At 36.6% G+C, this 21,139-nt stretch overlaps 2 protein-coding genes across 19 annotated transcripts in view; one reads left to right on the forward strand and one right to left on the reverse strand.

Moving 5' to 3' along the window:
- The window catches only part of LOC126706411 (uncharacterized), a 38,144-nt gene that overhangs the window by 15,295 nt on the left and 1,710 nt on the right, over positions 1-21,139 (reverse strand). For 3 of the 18 annotated variants that reach the window (XM_050405831.1, XM_050405845.1, XM_050405846.1), the window contains 10 exons: positions 20,554-20,615; positions 20,389-20,447; positions 20,243-20,300; positions 20,092-20,131; positions 19,336-19,446; positions 19,203-19,252; positions 19,018-19,078; positions 18,636-18,727; positions 18,330-18,566; positions 17,250-17,672 (listed from right to left, as the gene is read on the reverse strand). In XM_050405831.1, the coding sequence (XP_050261788.1) occupies positions 17,517-17,672; positions 18,330-18,566; positions 18,636-18,727; positions 19,018-19,078; positions 19,203-19,252; positions 19,336-19,446; positions 20,092-20,131; positions 20,243-20,300; positions 20,389-20,447; positions 20,554-20,615 (926 nt within the window). In that variant the 3' untranslated portion in view covers positions 17,250-17,516. Of the gene's footprint in view, positions 1-17,249; positions 17,673-18,329; positions 18,567-18,635; positions 18,728-19,017; positions 19,079-19,202; positions 19,253-19,335; positions 19,447-20,091; positions 20,132-20,242; positions 20,301-20,388; positions 20,448-20,553; positions 20,616-21,139 lie in introns of those variants that run through there. The other 15 variants (XM_050405840.1, XM_050405849.1, XM_050405844.1 and 12 more) reach the window with 11 other exon arrangements.
- LOC126706409 (cytochrome P450 72A397-like) lies at positions 13,672-16,512 on the forward strand. Its single transcript, XM_050405829.1, has 5 exons — positions 13,672-14,021; positions 14,158-14,378; positions 14,517-14,761; positions 14,992-15,385; positions 15,944-16,512. The coding sequence occupies exons 1-5, from the start codon at positions 13,733-13,735 to the stop codon at positions 16,367-16,369; spliced, it is 1,575 nt and encodes a 524-aa protein (XP_050261786.1). The 5' UTR covers positions 13,672-13,732; the 3' UTR covers positions 16,370-16,512.

Here is a 21,139-nt window from a genome sequence, read left to right on the forward strand (position 1 = left end):
GGCTCAAGAATATGTATAACAATAAAAAAAAAAAAAAATGGGCACAAAACCCTGAAGTACATAATGCTTTCCCCCTAAGTAAATAAAACACATCTCTCATTTACAAAAACATGTATTGCTCCCCCTAACATGTAGAATCTCCAAAAACCACATTTTCTCCACCTTTTTTTCATGAATGACAAACGGCATAAAAAATTATAAAGTTTCACTAGAGAAACATAAAGATGATCAAAAGGGCACAAAGAATCCATATACAAGGATGAATGTAATTAAACAAGATGCTATAGATACTAAGGAGATAACATATGCAAAATATGAATGACACACACATGGAAAGAAAAAAAAATCCAGCAATAATTGTAAAAACAACTTTTGGAGAAAAAACATTTTGAGGAGATAAAAAAAAATGAGATTGCATATAGAATTCCAATATTCTATCTTTCATTTTATGCAAAGCTGGACACTATGTGACTCATCTATAGATACATGTAAACACTTCCAAGCATGATCACTTAAGACTATGCAATATAAATATAAATAAATAAATATACAAGAAAAAAAAAAAAAAAAAAAAAAAGAGAATATTTTTGTTTGATTTATAAGAAGAAAAAATAACGGAAAGAAATATAAATATAAATAAATATTTTATCATGGTTTACTTGGATATTCAAAGAACACTCAGCAACCCAGGCACTTCTATTTTCTAACTCTGTTGTAGCATGCAAATATACCCTCTTGTAATCGTCAAAAAATGATGAAACCAAGTGGGGATCAATTATTTTCACTGGCCCAGTTATAGATACAGACACCTCATCCCATATGCCAGTGTTCCTATCCCTTATAGGAGCCATCCAATCCCAACCCTGAACATATTGTGTGGCAACATCTTTTCCAATCTCATGGTCACCACCTTGCCCTCCCTTAGGGGGAATTCTCCCAGGATGATCTGGTGGATGAACAAGAACAGCAAGCAAGTTTTGACCATCAGGATGCAAAATATCAGTGACATCGAGAGAATGCCTTCGAAACATCCCCTTTGGCATGACCTTTTTGTGCCCATTTAAATATACTTCTGCAGAATAATTGATTCCACGAAAATTCAGATCCAGGTGCTGATTTCCTGACAGCTTACTCTGAAAAGTTGTAAAAAACCAGAATGTGTAATACTCTCTCCCAGAATCAGCAATATCTATAATTGTCTCATTTTGCAGCCCATAGAAAGGATCAGGAACGACTTTGTTCTCCACCAAAGTTGCCAAAACAGTTCCGGGAACGACGGCGTTTAACCAAGGGGAGGTGGGGCCGGAGGGAGGGTGAGTCGTGGTGAGCTGGGTTCCACTCAGACTAACCTCCGTGGACCTCGCCGCGAGCCATCCCGAGTCGAGCCGAGTCTTCCCTATACTCGCCATTGCGTTCCGTACCGAGTCTTGACTCGCTCAGAAATGTGAGAGAGAGAGAAAGAGTTCTCTATTTTATCATGGTTTGATGATGTAAAAGAGTGATGAAAGTTTAGGTAGGAACGTACGTATGTGTTTTTTTATTTGTCTGTTTTGACTTTTGAATCAATGGTCGAGTAACGTTTGGGTACAACTGTCCATGAAATCACATATGGCTCCTTCCTATTAACAGTTAAAACGACAATTTTGGGTCCCACCCCCACTCTTATCCCAATCAAAACTTCACGGTTCCCATTAACAAAGATTAGACCAGGTGTCTTCATTCCGCGGTAGCTTCCTAGTCCTACCAATATTATTTGGCAACCCCACAAACCCCATGTGGATGTGGTAGCTCACATTTCTGGTCCAAGCTCCAAGCTAAGGACCTCACACCAGCCTCCGTGCACTGCACCAGCCGCCGTGCACTGCACCTCAAATATCTCCTCTTTTTATGAAGAAAAACTTCATAGATACGCTCAAATTTAAAACACGCTTTAAGAAAGTTCGGTAGTGTTTGGTAAATTAGTTTGGGAATTGTTGTTTAGAGTTTTCTAAAATACGTGTGGATGAAAAAATGTGTAAAAAAGTGTGTAATGTTATTTAAAATGTGAAAATGTGAGTTTGAACTCACTCATATGCCTAAATTCACTTTTCAACAAATACCCTATCTTTTTTTCTTTCTTTTTTTTTTTTTTGCTGAATAAAAATACCCTATCAATAGTTCCATGCATAAGTGCTACTATGAATTTTATTTTACTAAATTAACACTTAAATATTTTTTTCAAATTTATTATAAATTTAGGTAGAATTGATTTATTAACGTACTAAGAGCAAGACCACTTATGCCACAACTGTCTAAGTGATAAACTGTGAATGATGGAGAAAAAGTGGTAGGTCCATGTAAAAGTGACAGACAGCCAATCACTAAACTAAATTAAATGCAGTGAAAATTAGTTTGACATGTAAAAGTGACAGACACGAAATACTATTGTTTCTTAATACAATCATCTATGAAAAGGGAACTTAACGCTCTTTCAAATCTTCAAAATCATCTATGATTGAATCCAAACTAAATGTCGAAACTATATCATTTTCAATGTATAACATCAAAGAGTTCGTCAAAAAATCATTTTCTATTTTGTTTTGAAGGTTAGTTTTGACAACTTTCATAGTTGAAAATTTATTTCTCACTTCTTTTCAATTTACAAATTTATCTAATTTAGCATTATGAGTTAACAATAGGTGCAAGTGAATCACTATTATATTCTTAAATTTGTGTGACAATTTTTTATATTATATGATTTGCTTTTTTGTCTTTTGTATTTCGTCTTTGCCTTTATTTATCTCTATCTTTGTCTTGTCTCCATATTTCTAACACTCACCCAATCTCACTACCGACCCTGAATTTTTTCTACTTTCTGCACTAGCAACAAAAAAACTTTTCCTAACTTTATCATTTTTTTTTTCTGTCACTTGTCCCTATTATTGCCCATCTACCAGTCAACAAAGGACAACCAGTAAAACACTTTAAACACTACACTAATTTATATTCTCTAATCTCTACAAACTCTTCTCTCTCTCTCTCTCTCTCTCTCTCTCTCTCTCTCTCTCTCTCTCATATAAAAGAGAAAGTCACAAACACAAAGTGAAAGAGAGTCACAAAGCCACCAAAAAAAAAAAAAAACACCACAAGCATAGATTCAATTCACAATCACCAATTCAGTTCATCACTCATCAATAAAAACACAAACACCACAAGTCCACAAGCACAGATTATTAGATTCTGAGATTCACAAATATTATATTAGGTTTTGAAAGAAAGAATAGATTAAATACTTGTGAATTGTGAAGGTTGGAGCCATGAAGTTGGGTTGGGCAGATCGAGCAACCGACGACAAGATAGGTCTCGCGTGGGCCATGGCGGCGTTGGTGTCGCCGTTTCCCGTTTGGGTATGCGATGCCCACAGTTGACAGGGATGGGTCTGTGACTCTGCAAGATGGGTGGCGATGTGGGCAACAAGATGGGTCTCTCTAGCGTGAGTACTCTCTAAGTCTCGCCTTTTACTGTCTCTGTCTTGCCTCTCTCTTTTCTTTCTTTTTTTCCTTCATTTTTCCTTTTTTGCTTGTTCAGTTGTTCTGTTTGGTTTTGGACGCTAGGTCTTTTTCTTCTTCTTTTTTTTTTTTTTTCAAAGATTTATATGGGCTCTTGACTAGGCTTAGTGGGCTAGCCAGCTAGGATAGGATGGGTCATGAAAATAAAGGGGGGGGGGGGGGCCAAGTCTTTTTTTGGGAAAATTTTACCTACTAAAAATTTTTGTTTTTGGGCCAGGGGGCGCCCGGGCCCCCTTAGGCCTCTACCTAGGTCTGTCCCTAAACCGAACTATCCCAAAATACCAACTAACAATTGAACCTATTGGCCTATACTAGCATCAGCTCCAATACTCAATTGGACTTATTCTTGTAGAGATTTCTCCTTTGCACAGATCTTAGTACGTGACTAACAGCACATCAATAGTTGATTGTTATTGTTTAGCAAAGTTCTTCAATCCACGCCTGTAGATTTGGAAGCAGCTTGATACAAAACCCTATGGCATACAAAAAGTCCCAGAAACACCTGTTAAGTGTGTATCTCTGTACGTCTCTCTGTGTGTATGATGACTGCTATAAAATATAACTTTTATATGCTCTGAAACCCTAGGGCACAAAACCCTAGAAAAACATTGGCATCATGGGCCGATGACAAATCTTGGAATTCTAATTTCCCATGTCTCAATAGATCGAGAGGTGTTGAGCAGGTGTCGAGATCTGCAGTTCCAACTTTTCTTATATTGTTTCTCGATTATTTTTATGTCTTTAATAATACAATTTGTTGGACACTAAATGATCTTCTTAAACACATTAAAACCTAAGACTCAAATAGTAAAGTGCGTTTTGTTCTCGAATATGCCAATTGTAAGGACTCAATTTGTCACAACCCCAAATTGGTATTGGGTTCGAACGTTAAAAGCCCAAACAATAAATTTATAGAGCGTGGATGTCAAAGAATTAGGTTAACTCCAAAAGAAAAACGATTAAACAACACGTTTATAGATGGATTAGCACTAATATAACGATCAATTTCTCCTTGAAACAAGTTCAGTTCTTTATTTCATAAGGTTTACTTCTAAGTCCTATTTGTTTAGAAGTTCCGATCCTTTATCTTAATGCATTCTTCCATGTTATATACTGCCTTCTTGGTGTCATCTTCACCACACACGTGTAAGTTGGGTTCGGGGGATCCCTTTCTGTCTCATCCAACACTTCTGGAACCTCCAACTAGCAGCTGTAAGGCTGCCTCATCACTGTTTAGGCATCACCTCCACATTAATGTGGCCAGAGAGTTGGTTGAGAGGCAATTAATGAGAAGGCAACTGTTGTTAAAGATATTTGTTTACCTTTTCTTTCTTACCCTTGGTCCCAAGTTCCACCTTTAGTGGTAACGTAGCTCTGAAGTGCGTTTGTAACAACATAGAGTTCAGATCGTCCTCGGACTCATATTGCCGAGAAGGATTTTGTCCTCGGACGAATACTGAACTCACTTCACGTGATATCTACTCTTCCTTTCGTTTGGTTATCCTTATAACCTGATATGGGCCTCTTCAGACAGTTTTACATCCTTGGATGGGCCACAGGCCCAATTAACACGATTTTAATAATTTATTGATTAATCGGCCCCCACACCAATATATAAAATATGACCCTTACACTAACTTGTTGGAGAGTAACAATTTTTAGATGACAATTCAATAAGGATCTCTAACTTTTTCTTCTAAACAAAAGGATCTCTAACTTTTAACTATAAAATCCATTACTGTCATTTCTTTTAAAAATAAAAATAATAAAAATATAATATACATATTTCTATTCTCCAAATGCAAAATTTAATTTTAAAAAATAATAATAAAGGGATTTTTTACGGAAAACAAAAGAGGCTTCAATTAAAGAGATTTTTTTTTATAAGAACAATTAAAGATATTTTTAAGAGAATATACTTTAAATACATTTTTATTTAATGAGTTAATTATATGTTTTTATACAAAAAATCTATATATTGGTAGTGGAGGAGGATTTGGTAAGGGTCATGGTTCCCCTGCCCTTGTGCATAGGTCAATAAATAATAAATACTCAATTATAAGCTGTAATTCATACTTTTCAAAAGAAAAAAAAAATACATTTGTTAATAATTTATTAGTTTTTATGCACAAATTAATTGTTATTGCACATAATTTTCTTGGTATTTATAGACAATTTGACTTTTTAAACAATACATATTTAAAAACTTCATTTAATAATTTACAAAGTTTCTCAACAACAAAAAATTTACATTAATTTGCATCCTTAAGGAACTTGTTATCAAAAGCTTGGATTTAAAATTTTAATATATTTAAATTTTTAGTCATAAAAATCAAGAATAATATTTGAAAACATTGTTTAGAAATCTTTAGTAAAAAAATCGATAAAAAAATTGAAATATTAGTTTAGAATAGATTATTGTATAAATATATTTGCAAAATAATTTTTTTAAAACCTAAAATATATGAATCAAAATCTCACTTTCATCATAAAAATCTCAAAAAAATTGAAAAGTATTGAATTAATAAAGTTTATGAAAATATAGGTTATAAAAAAAGCTCTTGATCAAGACTCTGCTCGTAAATTTATTCTTTGCTTTGAAGACTTTGCTCGTAAATTGTTAATATTTATGTTTTTTAAAAAATTCAATATATTAATAATTAACTCAATCCAATTGATCCTTGAAATCGTCACTATATGAATTACATAAGAGAAATTTATTTAAAATATTAGCGATGATGCTAGATACTTAGACTAAAATATCCATGATAATATTATCTTTTAAGTTTTGTAATCTTTTGGGAAATAGCTAATCTAAGGATGTTAGGCCCAACAGAATATATTGGACCCCTAATAGTCCGAGGACGGGTAAATGTGTTATAGAGGTCAGCACTAATAAATAAAGGAAGGAATCTAGGCATGATGTTCCAGGGAGGTGATCCGAGGAGGAATGCTTCCTCTGCTAAGCAAAGCCGAGGTCAGGAGGTGCTGTGTGACATCAAGAGCAACGTTCCGGACAATTCCACTAATTAGGAAAAGTATCAAGAAGGAACAGGACAAAGGGAGGTTAGTAATATCTAAGAGAAAGCTGATACCTAAACTGCAATTTTCAGCCTTATAGCTACTCCTAAAGACTTCAGGAATGTGTTAATGGGACAAGGATCAACAACAGCTGTTAGAAATACTGAATGCAATAGTATTGTATTTCTCAAATCAAAAAATATACATCAGTGCCTTTATATAGGAGGCATATGTGTGCAGTACAAGTAGAGTGTAGTACAAGTACAAGTACAAGTGTGCTATACAAGTAACCTAGTTGGGCCTAAAGCCCATAACATAATACACGTTAACAGCCCCCCTCAAACTCAATGTGGATGTGAGACCAACTTGAGGTTGTCAACTAAATCACGAGTACGTCCCTTAGGAAGTGACTTGGTGAAGATATCTGCAAGTTGATCTTTGGAGGAGACAGAGAAAAGCTAGAGAGCACCATGGACAAGATGATAACGGATAAAATGACAATCAATCTCAATGTGTTTAGTCCGTTCATGGAAGACATCATTGTGAGCAATATGAATGGCACTCTGGTTGTCACAATAAAGGGGAGTAGCAGAGGATGTGGATACACCTAAATCCTTAAGAAGCCATCGTAGCCAAAGGAGCTCAGATGTGGTATCAGCAAGGGCACGATATTCTGCTTCAGTACTGGAGCGGGCCACAAAAATTTGTTTCTTACTTCGCCAAGAAATCAAAGAAGAACCAAGGAGAAAGCAATAACCTGTAGTGGACTTGCAATCAGTGGGATCTCCTGCCCAATCAGCATTAGAGAATGCACGGAGTACAAGAGGAGATTGAGCTGAGTAGAAAAGGCCATGGAAGTGGGTGCCCTTCAGGTACCAAAGAATGCACAGAACAGCAGCATAGTGAGTTGATCGTGGAGCAGACAGATACTGGCTCACCTGATGAACAGTATAGGAGATGTCTGGACGAGTAACTGTGAGATAAAATAAACTGACAACCAATCGTCTATAAAGAGAGGGATTAGACAATGGTTTCCCCCCTGAGGGAGTCAGATGCGCATTAAGCTCAACTGGAGTGTCAACAGTCTTGCTATCAGTGAGTCCAGCTCGAGACAAGAGTTCAGAAGCATACTTGGCTTGAGTAATATAAAGTCCATCTGTAGAATGAGTGATTTCAAGACCCAAGAAGTAGCTGAGATGTCCAAGATCTTTCATCTTAAATTGTTGACTGAGAAAATCCTTGAGTTCTTGAATGCCACTGAGGTCATCACCAGTTATGATTATATCATCCACGTACAGGAGAAATAAAATAGTGCCTTTGTCAGTGCGACGAAGAAATAAGGCAGAATCATAATGACTGGCCATGTAACCCAAGCGAGAGATGGTAGAGCTGAATTTGGCGAACCAAGCCCGTGGAGCTTGTTTAAGGCCATAAAGTGCACGGCGAAGGTAACAAACCTTATTTGAGTCAACAGAGAGACCAGGAGGAGGTTGCATATAAACTTCTTCACTTAAATCTCCATTAAGGAATGCATTTTTGACATCCATCTGAAAAAGATCCCATTTACTGGCAGCAGCAACAGCTAAGAGGGCACGGACAGATGAGATACGAGCAACCGGAGCAAAGGTCTCTTCATAATCAATCCCATACTCCTGTGTAAAACCTTTTGCAACAAGACGAGCTTTGTAGCGCTCAATGGACCCATCAAAGCGAGTCTTAATCTTGTAGATCCACTTACAACCAACCACAGATTTCCCGGGGGGGAGTGTCACCAAGTCCCAAGTATGGTTTTTAGATAATGCATCAAGTTCCTCTTTCATTGCAATTTGCCATAAAGGGTCAGTGGAAGCCTCACGATAGGTGTGAGGCTCGTGTAGTGTAGCAAAAGCAGTGTAACAATGATAGTCAAGTAAATGTGCAGGAATATATCTTACCCGAGTTGAGTGACGAGGTGGAATGTCTTGTGCAAGATCTTCAGGCGGAGCAGGAGCAGGGGACCCAAGCTCAGGGTTGGGGTTGGGTAGCTCGTCTTCAACCTGTTCATCTTCCACCTGTTCATTAAAGGGTGAACTAGGAAAGGGATCAGTGATATTTGGTGGTTGGACAGAGAAGTCTACAAGAGAATCAAGAGCAACCACAGGAGGATCAGGAGCAGCTATAGAAGGAACATGTGCCTCATCTGGAAAAAGATCTAAAACAGAGGAGGAAGATAGGGAGGCACGGAAGTGAGAGAGCTCGACAAAGAGGCGATGTTCCCAAAAGACAACATTACAGGAAATACGAAGACGATGAGAGACAGGATCATAACACCGATACCCCTTTTGAGTTTCGCCATAGCCAAGAAAACAACAAAACCTTGACCGAGACTCAAGTTTGTTATGCTCATGTGGTTGAAGAAGAACGAAACAAGTAGAACCGAAGGAGCGAAGGTGGTGATAGTCTGGAGGTGACCCAAAAAGGCGCTCATATGGAGTTTGATTTTGGATAACAGGACTTGGAATGCGATTAATAGTATGAACAGCATGAAGAGCAGCTTCACCCCAAAAAGGAGCAGGAACTTTGGCAGAGAGAAAGAGAGCACGAACAGTGTCAAGAATATGACGAAGTTTTCGTTCGGCTCTACCATTTTGCTGAGAGGTACCTGGACAAGTTAGTTGATGAACAGTGCCATAGGAATGCAAAACAGTTTGGAAAGCATATTGAGTGTACTCAAGAGCATTATCAGATCGAAAAATTTTAATGCGTTTGGAAAACTGAGTTTCAACCATTTTTGCAAAATTAGAATATACTTGCAATAATTCAGAACGATGTTTCATATTAAAAATCCAGCTATAGCGAGAGTAATCATCAACAAAGACAACAAAATATCGAGACCCACCAATACTAGAGACAGAGGAAGGCCCCCAAACATCAGAATGAATAAGGTTAAATATATCAGTTGATATTGATTCACTAGTATTGAAAGGCAAAGCTGGTTGTTTTCCTAACTGACATGAGACACAATCAAAATTTTCGGTAGACACTGAACCTAACAAACCTCTAGAAGCCAATTGTTGTACCCGAGAGGAAGATGCGTGACCAAGTTGAGCATGCCAAAGTGCAAGGGAAGGAACAGAAGAAACTACAGTAGTTGTAACAACAGAAACAGGAGCAACAAGTGGAAGACGAAGATTGTCCACGGGAAACATACATCCAACTCTGGGACCGGCCCCAAGCTCCTGTCTTGTCCTTGGATCCTGCACAATACACCCAGAATAATCAAAGATAATGCGATAACCCAACTCAGCTAATTGTCCCACAGAAAATAAATTGTAAGAAAGGTCAGGAATACTAAAGACTCCAGGAACCGAGAGGTTAGAGGTCGAAACAGAGCCTATATTATGACCAGACATTGTGGAACCATTTGCTGTGCGAATATTAAGAGGGTGTGGTGCAGATTTAAGTTCAGAAAATAAAGACGAATGAGGTGTCATGTGATTGCAACAAGCAGAATCTATAAGCCAAGAGGTAGGAGACATACCAGATAAAGCTGAGAGAGAAGAGGAATAAGATGCATTACCAACCATACGAATGACATTAGCGATGATGTTTATAAGGTCATCTCTGGAAACGGTGAAAGTGGATCCAGAAGACTGAGACTGTGCAAAGACGAGAGCCATTGGTTGGTCACTCTCAGTGTTAGCAACAGTAGCAGCAGAAATTGAAACAGTTGATTTGTTGCGATGATAGCAAGTCTCAATACTGTGGCCAAATCGTTTACATAAATTGCAAAAACGATTACTGGATTGTCGACGACGATTGTTGCAAAAGGAAGAAGACTTGTCCTTATTCTTCATTTAGAAGAAAAATATGCAAAAATGGACTGCAAAAATGAAATTTATACGAAAAACTGAGTAAGGAGCACCTGAACTGCAAAAGTCAACTCTGGCAAAAAAAGTCAACCCTCAGTCAAAGTCAACGGACAGTCAACGAAAAGTCAACGCTGACATGGTGGGTGTCGTCAGCAGATGTGGACGATGATGTCAGCAGGTGACATGGCAGTGATGACGTCACCTAGGGCTGACGTCAGTAGGTGCAGATCTGGCGCGTGTAGGCGCGTGAAGAATGATGTCGGCGAGTGGCGGCACGTGGCGGTGCGTGCTAAAGGCTATCGGCGCGTGGAGGCGCGTGGACGCATGAGCTTTGGCGTAGAATCTTTAGGTAGCGCGTGATGGCGCATGTGAGCTCTGATGGTGGTCAGGTTCCACGAGGTAGTAGATCGGCAAAGGACGATCTTAGTGGTACCTGCAAAAACACAATCGGGGCAAGGATCACGGCGGTGACGGTATGGCAGTGGTCTCGAGACTCTGAACGACGGCAGCTGCAGGTCCGGAACTAGAGACGATGACTGAAATGCGTCAGAGGTTTAACAGCGAATGGCTACAACAGCAGTTGTAACAGCGGAAGCAATTGTGAGTCTAGAATAACACCAATGAGAGACAAGACTGCAAAGAAAAAAGTCAGAACGATGGCTCTGATACCATGTTAGAAATACTGAATGCAATAGTATTGTATTTCTCAAATCAAAGAATATACATCAGTGCCTTTATATAGGAGGCATATGTGTGCGGTACAAGTAAAGTGTAGTACAAGTACAAGTGTGCTATACAAGTAACCTAGTTGGGCCTAAAGCCCATAACATAATATACGTTAATACCAGCAATCTAATCTACATGTGGAGGGTGGAAATGAAATGAGGAAGATAGTATAAAGGAGAAAGGAAACCCTGAGAAAAAGGGATCGAAGAATTAAGAGAGAAATATCGTAGCTATAAAAACTGTACTTGTAATCAACTTCAAGAATTATATACAAGAACTGATCTCCTCAGACTGTGCCAAGGACAATTTTTATTAGATACAACCAATCTGGTTTTACTTTATTGTCATTTGGATCCACTATAATAGTTACCCAACTCATTAAAGTCTTGTTTTCCAACCCACTCTCTACAAATTCATTGTATTAGGCTTTTTGAACCTAGATCCTTTTAACTTTTGGGTTTAGGATTCAAACTATGTCCTTACAGCTAATAATAGTTAAGTTTCTGATTTTTGTCAAGAATCTTATAGTTCAACTAATTGATATTTCTTGGTCTTTTCAATGAAAACATCCAAGCTTCAAATTCTCAATCCTCCCTCTCCCAACCATCTAATTATCAAGAAGGAAAAAAAAAATTGTGATTTTTCACCAGGACACATTTGCCCCCAACTGCTTGCAATAAGTTGAGTTCAGTTGGAAGTCGACAATGTCCTCATTCCACAGCGTACCATTAGATTTGTTTTGTGTAAGGGAGTTTCACTTAACTTATCATGAGCAAAGGCCTATAACCTTGGTGTTTCAATGGCCCATAAATTTAAATTGCAAGCCCGTTCTGTGCACATCTATTGAACTCGGTTCTGCTTATTAGCTGGTGTTGTGTGGACTGTGGAGTGAGAGTCACCGACCCAAAATCTCCAGAAAACTTGACCACTAAATCCACCTTCCTTGACGTGAGAGGAAAAATGAAAAGATGGCTCAAGAATTTCCTTTATCTTTATATATATATATATATATATATATATATATATATATATATTTCTTTTTTGGCACAAGAATTTCAAACTCTTGAAAAATGTGATCAGTCATTGCTCAACGACCAAGAGAAACCTAAAAACAAAACAAACAAAATTGATTATAAATAAAAAAAATAAAAAATAAAAAGATTTAGCTCAAGCCCAATGCTTCAATTCACTCAACTTGTTAAGATAGTGACACGTGACTGAAAGTGGACACGTATCATCATCGTTATACACTAAAACATTAAACCCAAAATTCGCCAAAAATTAAAAAAATAAAGGCATGAACTGTATTCCATGTTGTACATCAAATGGTTTATTTATTTGTCTATGAAGAAATAATTTATTTATCTTTAGATTGTTTGACATTTGACATTTGTATTTTTTTTTTTTTTTTTGATAGGTACATTTGTATGATGTTTGACAGATAAGAAGTACCTATCTTTCTAATTTTTTTTTAAGTGTCACTGATCCGTATAAATTAAAATCATGAGCGTGCTCATCACTCTTAAAGAGCACATCTCCACCATTGAGGCCACTTATTAAATGAGTAATATTAAAAACACAAATTTTTTCACAAGTCAGCCTAAATGAGGTCTATCAATGTGTAATTAGAAAATATCACCTTAACATGTGTCCACAATTAAGATCACTTTTATAATGCACTGATAAGAGCATATAATAAAGACACTTTGAATTATTTTACATTCATTATCTTCATCACAAAGGGCGATTATTCCCCTGTCATAAAGAAAGAAGAAAGAAGAAAAAAAAACAAGAAATTATAAAATTATTGCAAGTAGGAGGAACATTTTTTTTTTTAATGCAATCCGTATAGAGAATATTATATTAAAAAAACGTAAATATTACCCAATCCACTATTGTCATCACAGAAAAAATATGAACATATAAAGAGAAAACTACACTTTATCACCATAAATTATACCTCTATTTACACTTACCAGTCTAAATTTTTAGTATGCACAATTACTGCATTAAACTATAACTCATGTTTCACTTTACACACTATAATCAATTAGGTTGTAAATTTGGACTAAAAAGCATGTCAAGTGCGATTAACATGACCTCTACATATGTAGCACGACATGAAAATATTAAATTGCCTCTCTTCAATCCCTTAAAACAAAATCATTTAACAAAAACCCTTGTGGTGTCACACAACCTTTCATTTAACTATAGCCTTGCTCCTCACGCAAGCAACAAAATTGTATCATAGTTCCTTTATCTAAAAATATCTAGAAGATCGGTGTGAGAAGATAAAATGCTAATGTACCACACCACTAAACTATTTCTCTCGTACTCCAATGTACCTTCTTCTCCAAGATAAATAAGTCAAAAGTTTTATGAAACAAACCAGTATTATAAAGCGAATTCTTTGACAAGCATTATAAAGTCCTCTACAAGATAAGAATTTGACTGAAAAATTGAAAGTAAACATTACAATACAAAGAATGAAATGGAGTTTAGCTATATATATATTGCAGAAATTTGAGTTCACAACCATGAATAATTCCATAACATCTCAAATTCGCTTTTAGGAAGAACAAAAACATGTTAACTAGTATGAATGACTATGTGTTGTATTCTCTAGCTTTCTCTTTATTGTTTCTACTCCTCTATGGTGTACTGAAAGTTTCCTACACGATTTGGTGGAAACCCAAGTTGCTAGAGAAGCGCATGAAACGCCAAGGAATTAGAGGCACTCCTTACAAGCTGATGATTGGGGACATGAAAGAGTTTGTGAGGGCCATAACTGAAGCATGGTCCAAACCCATTAATCTGACGCACCAGATTGTTCCACGTGTCGATCCATTTACCCTAAATATGGTGCAGAAATATGGTACGTATTTGTAAGTGTATAACTAAAGAGTTACAGACAAAGTCATTAATATACATGAAGAAATGTTCTCATGTAGGTGGGAACAATTTCAAGTTTGTTTCTAAATTGGTTACATATTTCAACTTTTTTCTAACAGGGAAGATATCAATGTGTTGGACTGGGACAAGACCAAGGCTTATTATAATGGACCCAGAGATGATGAAAGATATTCTGTATAACAAGCTAGGTCACTACCAAAAGCCGCCACTAAACCCTCTTATTCTCATTCTAACAAGGGGACTAACAACTCTAGAGGGTGAGCAATGGGCCAAACGCAGAAGGATCGTCAATCCTGCTTTTCACCTAGAGAGACTGAAGGTTCCATTTTTACACTGCATCATTTCCTACTCATGCTATAACCATATGCAAGGCTCAACCATAAAAGGAGTTGTTCTTTATGATCTTATAAAATCCCATTTGACAATTCTCCTTATTAATCTTTTTTTTTTTTTGAAGGGGATGATACCAGTATTCACAACCAGCTGTCGCAGAATGATCAAACAATGGCAGAAGATGGTTAGCCCTCAACAAAGTTATGAAGCTGATATTTGGCCTGAACTTCAAAAACTTACTGCAGATGTTATATCTCGAGCAGCATTTGGAAGCAACTATGAAGAAGGGAAACTCATCTTTGAACTTCAAAAGGAGCTGATCCTACTAGTTCTTGAAGCCATGCAAACCTTGTATATTCCTGGGTTTAGGTAACTTAACAGTATCAACTTAATACATTCTGTTTCTTCATCATTGAAAAAACTACGTAGATTTCATATGTAGTATCAAGTTTATACAACAGTTGTTACTCCGACCTTTGTGTTCACTACAAAGAAGATTTCATATGTAGTATATATAGGTATGCCTCTTTGTAGTGAGTATATAACATCCATATATCACTGTTTAAATAGCTTACTATCTATATATCATTGTTTTGTAGATTTATACCTACTCCGAAGAATCGGAGGAGAAGGAAACTGGATAAAGAGATCAAATCAATGCTAAGGAACATAATCCAAAAGAGAGTGAATTCCACAAGAATTGGAGAATCCACGGCTGATGACTTGCTAGGCCTGCTCTTGCAATCTAGTAACCAGAACAATTTACCAGAAAATGCAAGTGTCACAAACGATAATGGGTTGTCAATTGAAGAGGTGATAGAGGAAAGCAAGCAGTTCTATCTTGCAGGCCAAGAAACAACTTCAAGCTGGTTGACATGGACCATTATAGTCTTAGCTATGCACCCAGACTGGCAAGAAAAGGCAAGGGAGGAAGTCTTACAACTCTGTGGAAAGAAGGAACCCAATTTTGAAGCTACAGCCCACTTCAGAATTGTGAGTAGTCCTCCCAACCACTTTCTACACAAGTTGATTAAGGCCTTCCAAACAATCATATAAGAATATTGATGGGAGATAAAGTTTAAACATAATTTAAGTAATTCTTTGGTTGGCATTTCTCAAGTACTTTTCTTGCTTTGAAGAGCCAGGATCAACACGATCTTTTCTTTCAAAGATAAGAAAGGTACTATCAAAATGCCTTCTAATTGATACCTTGACTGCTGGATGCCAATAGTGCACCATGCAATCAGTAGGTAACTCCACCACTACCAGCGCAATGTTGCCAACATCGAAAAATAAATACCAGTTCCTGGCTGGTAATTAAAGTTGGGGTAACTTCACTTATGTTAGCCCATAGAATATAGGTGTCCACGCTGCTATTCTAAGCTGGTAATTGAAGTTACCCTAAGCTCAAATACACAATCCAGAGTCCTCTTTTGTGAAGATGCATCTATCATTACTCTAGAAAGCGTCTCCTAGTTTTCTCCAAAATCCTAAAAGCCACAAATATGTAGTTTATTCATTGAATACTTAGTGTGTAAAGTTCTACTGCAGGTAACCATGATTCTTTATGAAGTACTAAGATTATATCCACCAGTGATTGCTCAATATCAACATGCTCGCATGGAAACCAAGATAGGAGATATCTCCCTTCCGGCTGGAGTTGATGTTGTACTACCTACATTACTCATCCATCATGATCCCGAACTTTGGGGAGATGATGCAGAAGAATTCAAACCAGAGAGATTCTCTGAAGGAGTTTCAAAGGCATCAAAGGATCAGTTGGCATTCTTTCCTTTTGGGTGGGGCCCAAGGACCTGTATTGGCCAAACTTTTGCCATTATAGAAGCTAAGATTGCTTTGGCCATGATTCTACAACATTTCTCATTTGAGCTCTCACCCTCCTACACTCATGCACCTTATACTGTTATGACTCTGCAACCACAACATGGAGCTCAAATCACATTACATCAAATTTAGTTGTAAGCTGGTCAGCACATAACAGAAATGTAAGTTAAAAATAATGTGATTCCGAATCACAAATGTAAACTTGGTTGTCTGTTATTTTAGCATCAATTTTTCACAAATAAAGGTTTGGGCTAACTATTTTCTCATACTCAGAACCTTTCTTCTGTCAAAATTTAATAGTCATATCATTCCATCAAAATAAATTTTTCTTTCAGTATTACAAATTAATTGGATTCATGTTATAATCACTGAGATAAAAGTTCTGTTTAGTTTTTCCCGAATGGATTTAAGCTATGCTTCTAAAAGGAGAACAGCCACCTGAGTATTTTATCCCATCAGGCAGATCCACCTCTTCAGATCACCTTAGTTTCACTGTTGTAATTAAAATGCTAAATTTTCCTGCTCTGAATGCTACAATATGATCGGTTTAATGAAATAGATAAGTCTTGACTGTCATGTCTCACAAACCTCATGCACCATTTGGTGTTAAAGAGGAGAATATTCAAGATGTCTGTCACACTGTTTGTTTACAGTGTAGAATTAATAAAGCAATTAGGAACTAAAAACAAATGTGAAAGCAAGCATGAAGAACTATTTACTCGATAATTTAACCCAAAAAATACCAAAGGAAATCAGGAATCAAAGAGAAATATGAGGAGCTTCCCATAGATGAACATACAGCTTGGTTTTTGAACATCAATAATGTCATCACAAGGCACATAATGGCAATGAAATCTGATAAATATCCAATCTTCTGCCGAATAACTTGAATTTAAAATCTCACCATCATTTAAGAAAGATAATGAAGTTTCCAAAATTGTAATAGTTGCAATGAGTTCATTTAAAATGACAATAAAACTATTATAATTTACGTAATGTAACGACAGCTGTATTTGAAAAGATTCTGATATTATCTGTAAATAATCATGCTAGAATCACAAGCAAAAGGATATTCAACTAGTTTCCTATATTTTTCCTCCAAAGAGTAATCCGTAGTTTTCTTTAGCAACTTGCCATCTTATCCTTTGACATTTTGTGATGGAACAAAAAAATGGTTAAATGTGAACTAAAACAAAATTTTATCAGTGCGTTTTTGGACTGATGGTTTCAGAATTGAAGTATAAAAACCAAAATATATTTTGCCCACGGGCAAGAACTATCATAAATCAGCCTGAGCCATACTATTCACAACAGAGTCCACATCAGGGGTTATAGAGGCACGCTTATTGAGCTCCCCAACTACGCAACAATGCTTCTCTGCAGTATTGATTGCTACAACATCCTGAGCAAACACACAATCTAGACCCGGAGAAACCTGCATCCATTTCAGAAAAGAAAAAACTTAGATGTTTGGTGAGAAACCACTATTCCTTTTATTTTGTATTGTATTAACTCGGATAATTTAAAAGAATAGGAACTTAATAAAGAATATAATCGATTAATTTTGTGTAATTAGCTAACTCAATAGTTGATCTAAGATATTGAACAAGTTTTGCAATGTAATTGACAAGTTTTTCCATTTTTTATATCATATGACAAAGGTTTCCAAAATGTTTTGACTTTTTGATCGGCAACAAAGGTTCCAAAATGTTTGACTTTGTATATGATATACCAATGTAGGCTATTAAATGTCTTATGTAGTTGTCTTTGGAAAGAACGGAATTCCAGAAGTTTTGAGGGATGAGAACGGAATATCCTTGAAATTAAAGCCTTCTTCTTTCGTACTTTGTTGGATTAGAGTGCTGCTTTTCTTTCTCCACCTTGTTTTTCTCTTTTAAATTTGTTTGATCATTGTCCTTTGACTCACTTGTACTTCTCTCTTAATACACCGCCAGTGTTTTAGGGTTATTTTCTTTCTAATACAATTTTTCATTACTTATCAACAAAAGAAATGTTTTATGTAGTTGAAGCGTGAAGAGTGATAAAATGACTTTCAATTCTGCTTCTTAGTTTTATTACAAAGACTACTTACATCATAAAGGCTTTCACCAAGCTTCAGCTTAATAGCACCACTCCTGTATACTAGCATTTTACCCATGAAGCCTGCTGGTAACTCATCCCAAGCACAGGTCTTCTTGACAGTATGTGCACCCCCAGGACGCCTCACGCTGTCAGTTACCCCCCGGTCATCTGAAGTCACTGACCGCTTTATCATAGGCATAGTTGGTGGTAATTGAAGAAAGAACATGCTTGCTTCCTGATTCTCCTCCTGCAAACCAACCCTTAAATGTATAACAAAGGAATTAAGAATGAAACACTAATTGATCAGGTTACAAACCATTAGACCAAGCTCTACTGCTGGATTTGCTGAATTTTCATCATAAGCTACGGTTTCTGAATCCCGCACAAATTCCTCCTCATTAAGAATTTCTACAAGCAATACACTTAAATGTAATCTTATAGTGCAGCAACAGAAACCAAGTTTAATCATGGCAATGAATGAATCCTCAATACTAGAAAAGGAAACAGAAAGAATCAAATCAAGCCAAACCGCCTATAAGATGGCAACCTTTTTCTTCTAGTAAGTGAATAAGATGACACCCGTTTAGATAAATAACAAAGCCAGTAACATTCTATGGTCGTTATAACTCATGGTGTTACTCTGGTAAGTAGCTCTTATTCTAAGTTTTATTTATTTTAAGATGTGCCTCCAAACATACCTGGATTTCCCGAATATGGCCTCCTCACAGGAAGAGTTACAGGATAATAACTGTAGTAGTCCTGCAGCAGCATCCAACAAAAGCAATAAATAACCACACACACAGCTACAAGAAAAAGAGATGGTAACAGGAACCAGTAACCAAGCATAGTCATTTGGGCCCATAAACTTGACATTTTTACCTACCCATGGTTCTTGATATTCTTTCTCTCTCAGGCCTGAAGCAAATGCACTACCTGCATACACGTTACATGTGTAATGCACTGGAAACATCTTGTTAGCAGCTAATTAGAAAAAGAGTGCCTCAAAGGGAACATACTCTTTGAGGCTGATCCTTGATTGCTGTCGTTAACATTCCCGGCCCTAGGAACACCATACCTTAGAGAAGGAGATGCGCCTCCAACACCGAATGCAACTTGTACCGGTGCCTCTGCAAAAAAAAAAAAAAAAAATTAAAAAAGAAGGATTTGGAATCAACATGTGTATATTAAAATAGGAAAAAAATTTATAATTTACAGCATATATATGATGGATCTAAAATACCATAATCACCAATGTGGTACTGTAATCCACAATAGAGAAACATTATTGCCAAGAATTATCCTAACATTGGTAATAGCTTTAAGTAGAACTAGAAACTAAGTGAAGATCCACGACCTAGAAGTCAGAAATATACAAGTCCTCCAACCTCAAACTAAGCACAGTAATCTAGTTTCATGAATTCTTTGGTTCTTTTTATAGATATATTACAATTCAAGAACTTGTACAGGACTGGACACGTGAATGCCCATTGTTTACGGGGAAAGCAGAAGTTATTTTTGCTCCAACAACCATCAGTTCTCATGAATCCATTACCAAGAAAAACAAGATTTGTTAACTAACTCCAGCTATAAGACGACAGAAAAAGAACTGCTCATATAGCTTTTAATATACACTTACTTAGAAGTTGCTAATTTGAAACAGAAGCAGCAAAGAAAAATAACAAAACTTGTATACACAAATAGGATAAGTGAACTAACAAAAGTTCAAATCTGAATACAAGAGAGACAAAGCAGCATAACTAACAAGAACTTACCTTTCTTTTCAATCTTAGGTTTTGCCCTTATGGAACCATCCTATATAAGAGAAAAAGTCAAATATAAGAAACTGGCAGCTCAGGAAAATTGAACCTGGATATAATGTACATCCATAATGATGAATAGAAACATTTTGATAAGAACAATTACATTGAAACGTCGTAGTAACTCCCTAGCCTGGTTAGCATCCACATCCTCCACCACTTCACTGCAAACAACAAAAAAGAATGACACAAACTAAAAGGAAGCAAGCCAAGAATTGGCAAATGCATTCATTCTATTTAACAAAATTATACTACGTTTTGACTTCAGGCTTTGGCACTCGACGAGGGGGTGCTTTTGGTGCAAATCTCATCTGCAGAAGCTCCAAGCAATTCATCAGAAAACACAGGTAGAATAACCATAAAGCCATAAGTTAAAAAATCAAAAATATTAATGATAAAAAAAGTTTCCAAACAAACCTTCCTGGGGGCAGCATTAGTGTCCTTGGAAGGTCCAGATGCCATTGGAATTGAATGGTGGTCTTTGTAAGAAAAAGAACATAACTTAATGACTAGTTAACTCGATACTCAATTAAAAATAAAAGAGCAGTGTTAAAATGGAACCACAAATACCAATATGCTGCACATTGTAGATGGGGAAGCCCAAAGTTCAGCCAAGTGGGTGAGCCATGGCTGTTGTTCAGGCTTCTTTTATTCATTACACATATTACAAAGTTTAATGTGCACACACAAAACATATCCCACCAATTTTCATGGTCTCAGAGAAAATCTAAGTTATTGTAAGAGTGCAAATAATCCTAAAATCAAACCAACTTTTCATTGCCAGTTAACGTTTGATCCATATAATCTAGAGGAACGGACCGCCTGCTGGAAGGAACGACAATTTGTAAAACACACGTGCTGATTAAATGGACTCAACCACTAACCAGTTGCTTAGATAGAAATATCACAAAAGAATGGGAAACAAACAACATTCCAAAATACTAATATATAAACAACTATCGGATTACAATTAATAGAAGGGAGACTCATCAAAAGCAAGGGG

Source organism: Quercus robur, chromosome 11 (assembly GCF_932294415.1).
Source record: "Quercus robur chromosome 11, dhQueRobu3.1, whole genome shotgun sequence".
NCBI lineage: Eukaryota > Viridiplantae > Streptophyta > Magnoliopsida > Fagales > Fagaceae > Quercus > Quercus robur.

Excerpts from the sequence above, each read along its gene's own strand:
- LOC126706409 (XM_050405829.1), top strand. The coding sequence starts at position 13,733 with ATGTTAACTAGTATGAATGACTATGTGTTGTATTCTCTAGCTTTCTCT. Across the intron at positions 14,379-14,516 it reads TTCACCTAGAGAGACTGAAG|GGGATGATACCAGTATTCAC; the intron begins GTTCCATTTTTA and ends TTTTTTTTGAAG. Across the intron at positions 15,386-15,943 it reads CTACAGCCCACTTCAGAATT|GTAACCATGATTCTTTATGA; the intron begins GTGAGTAGTCCT and ends GTTCTACTGCAG.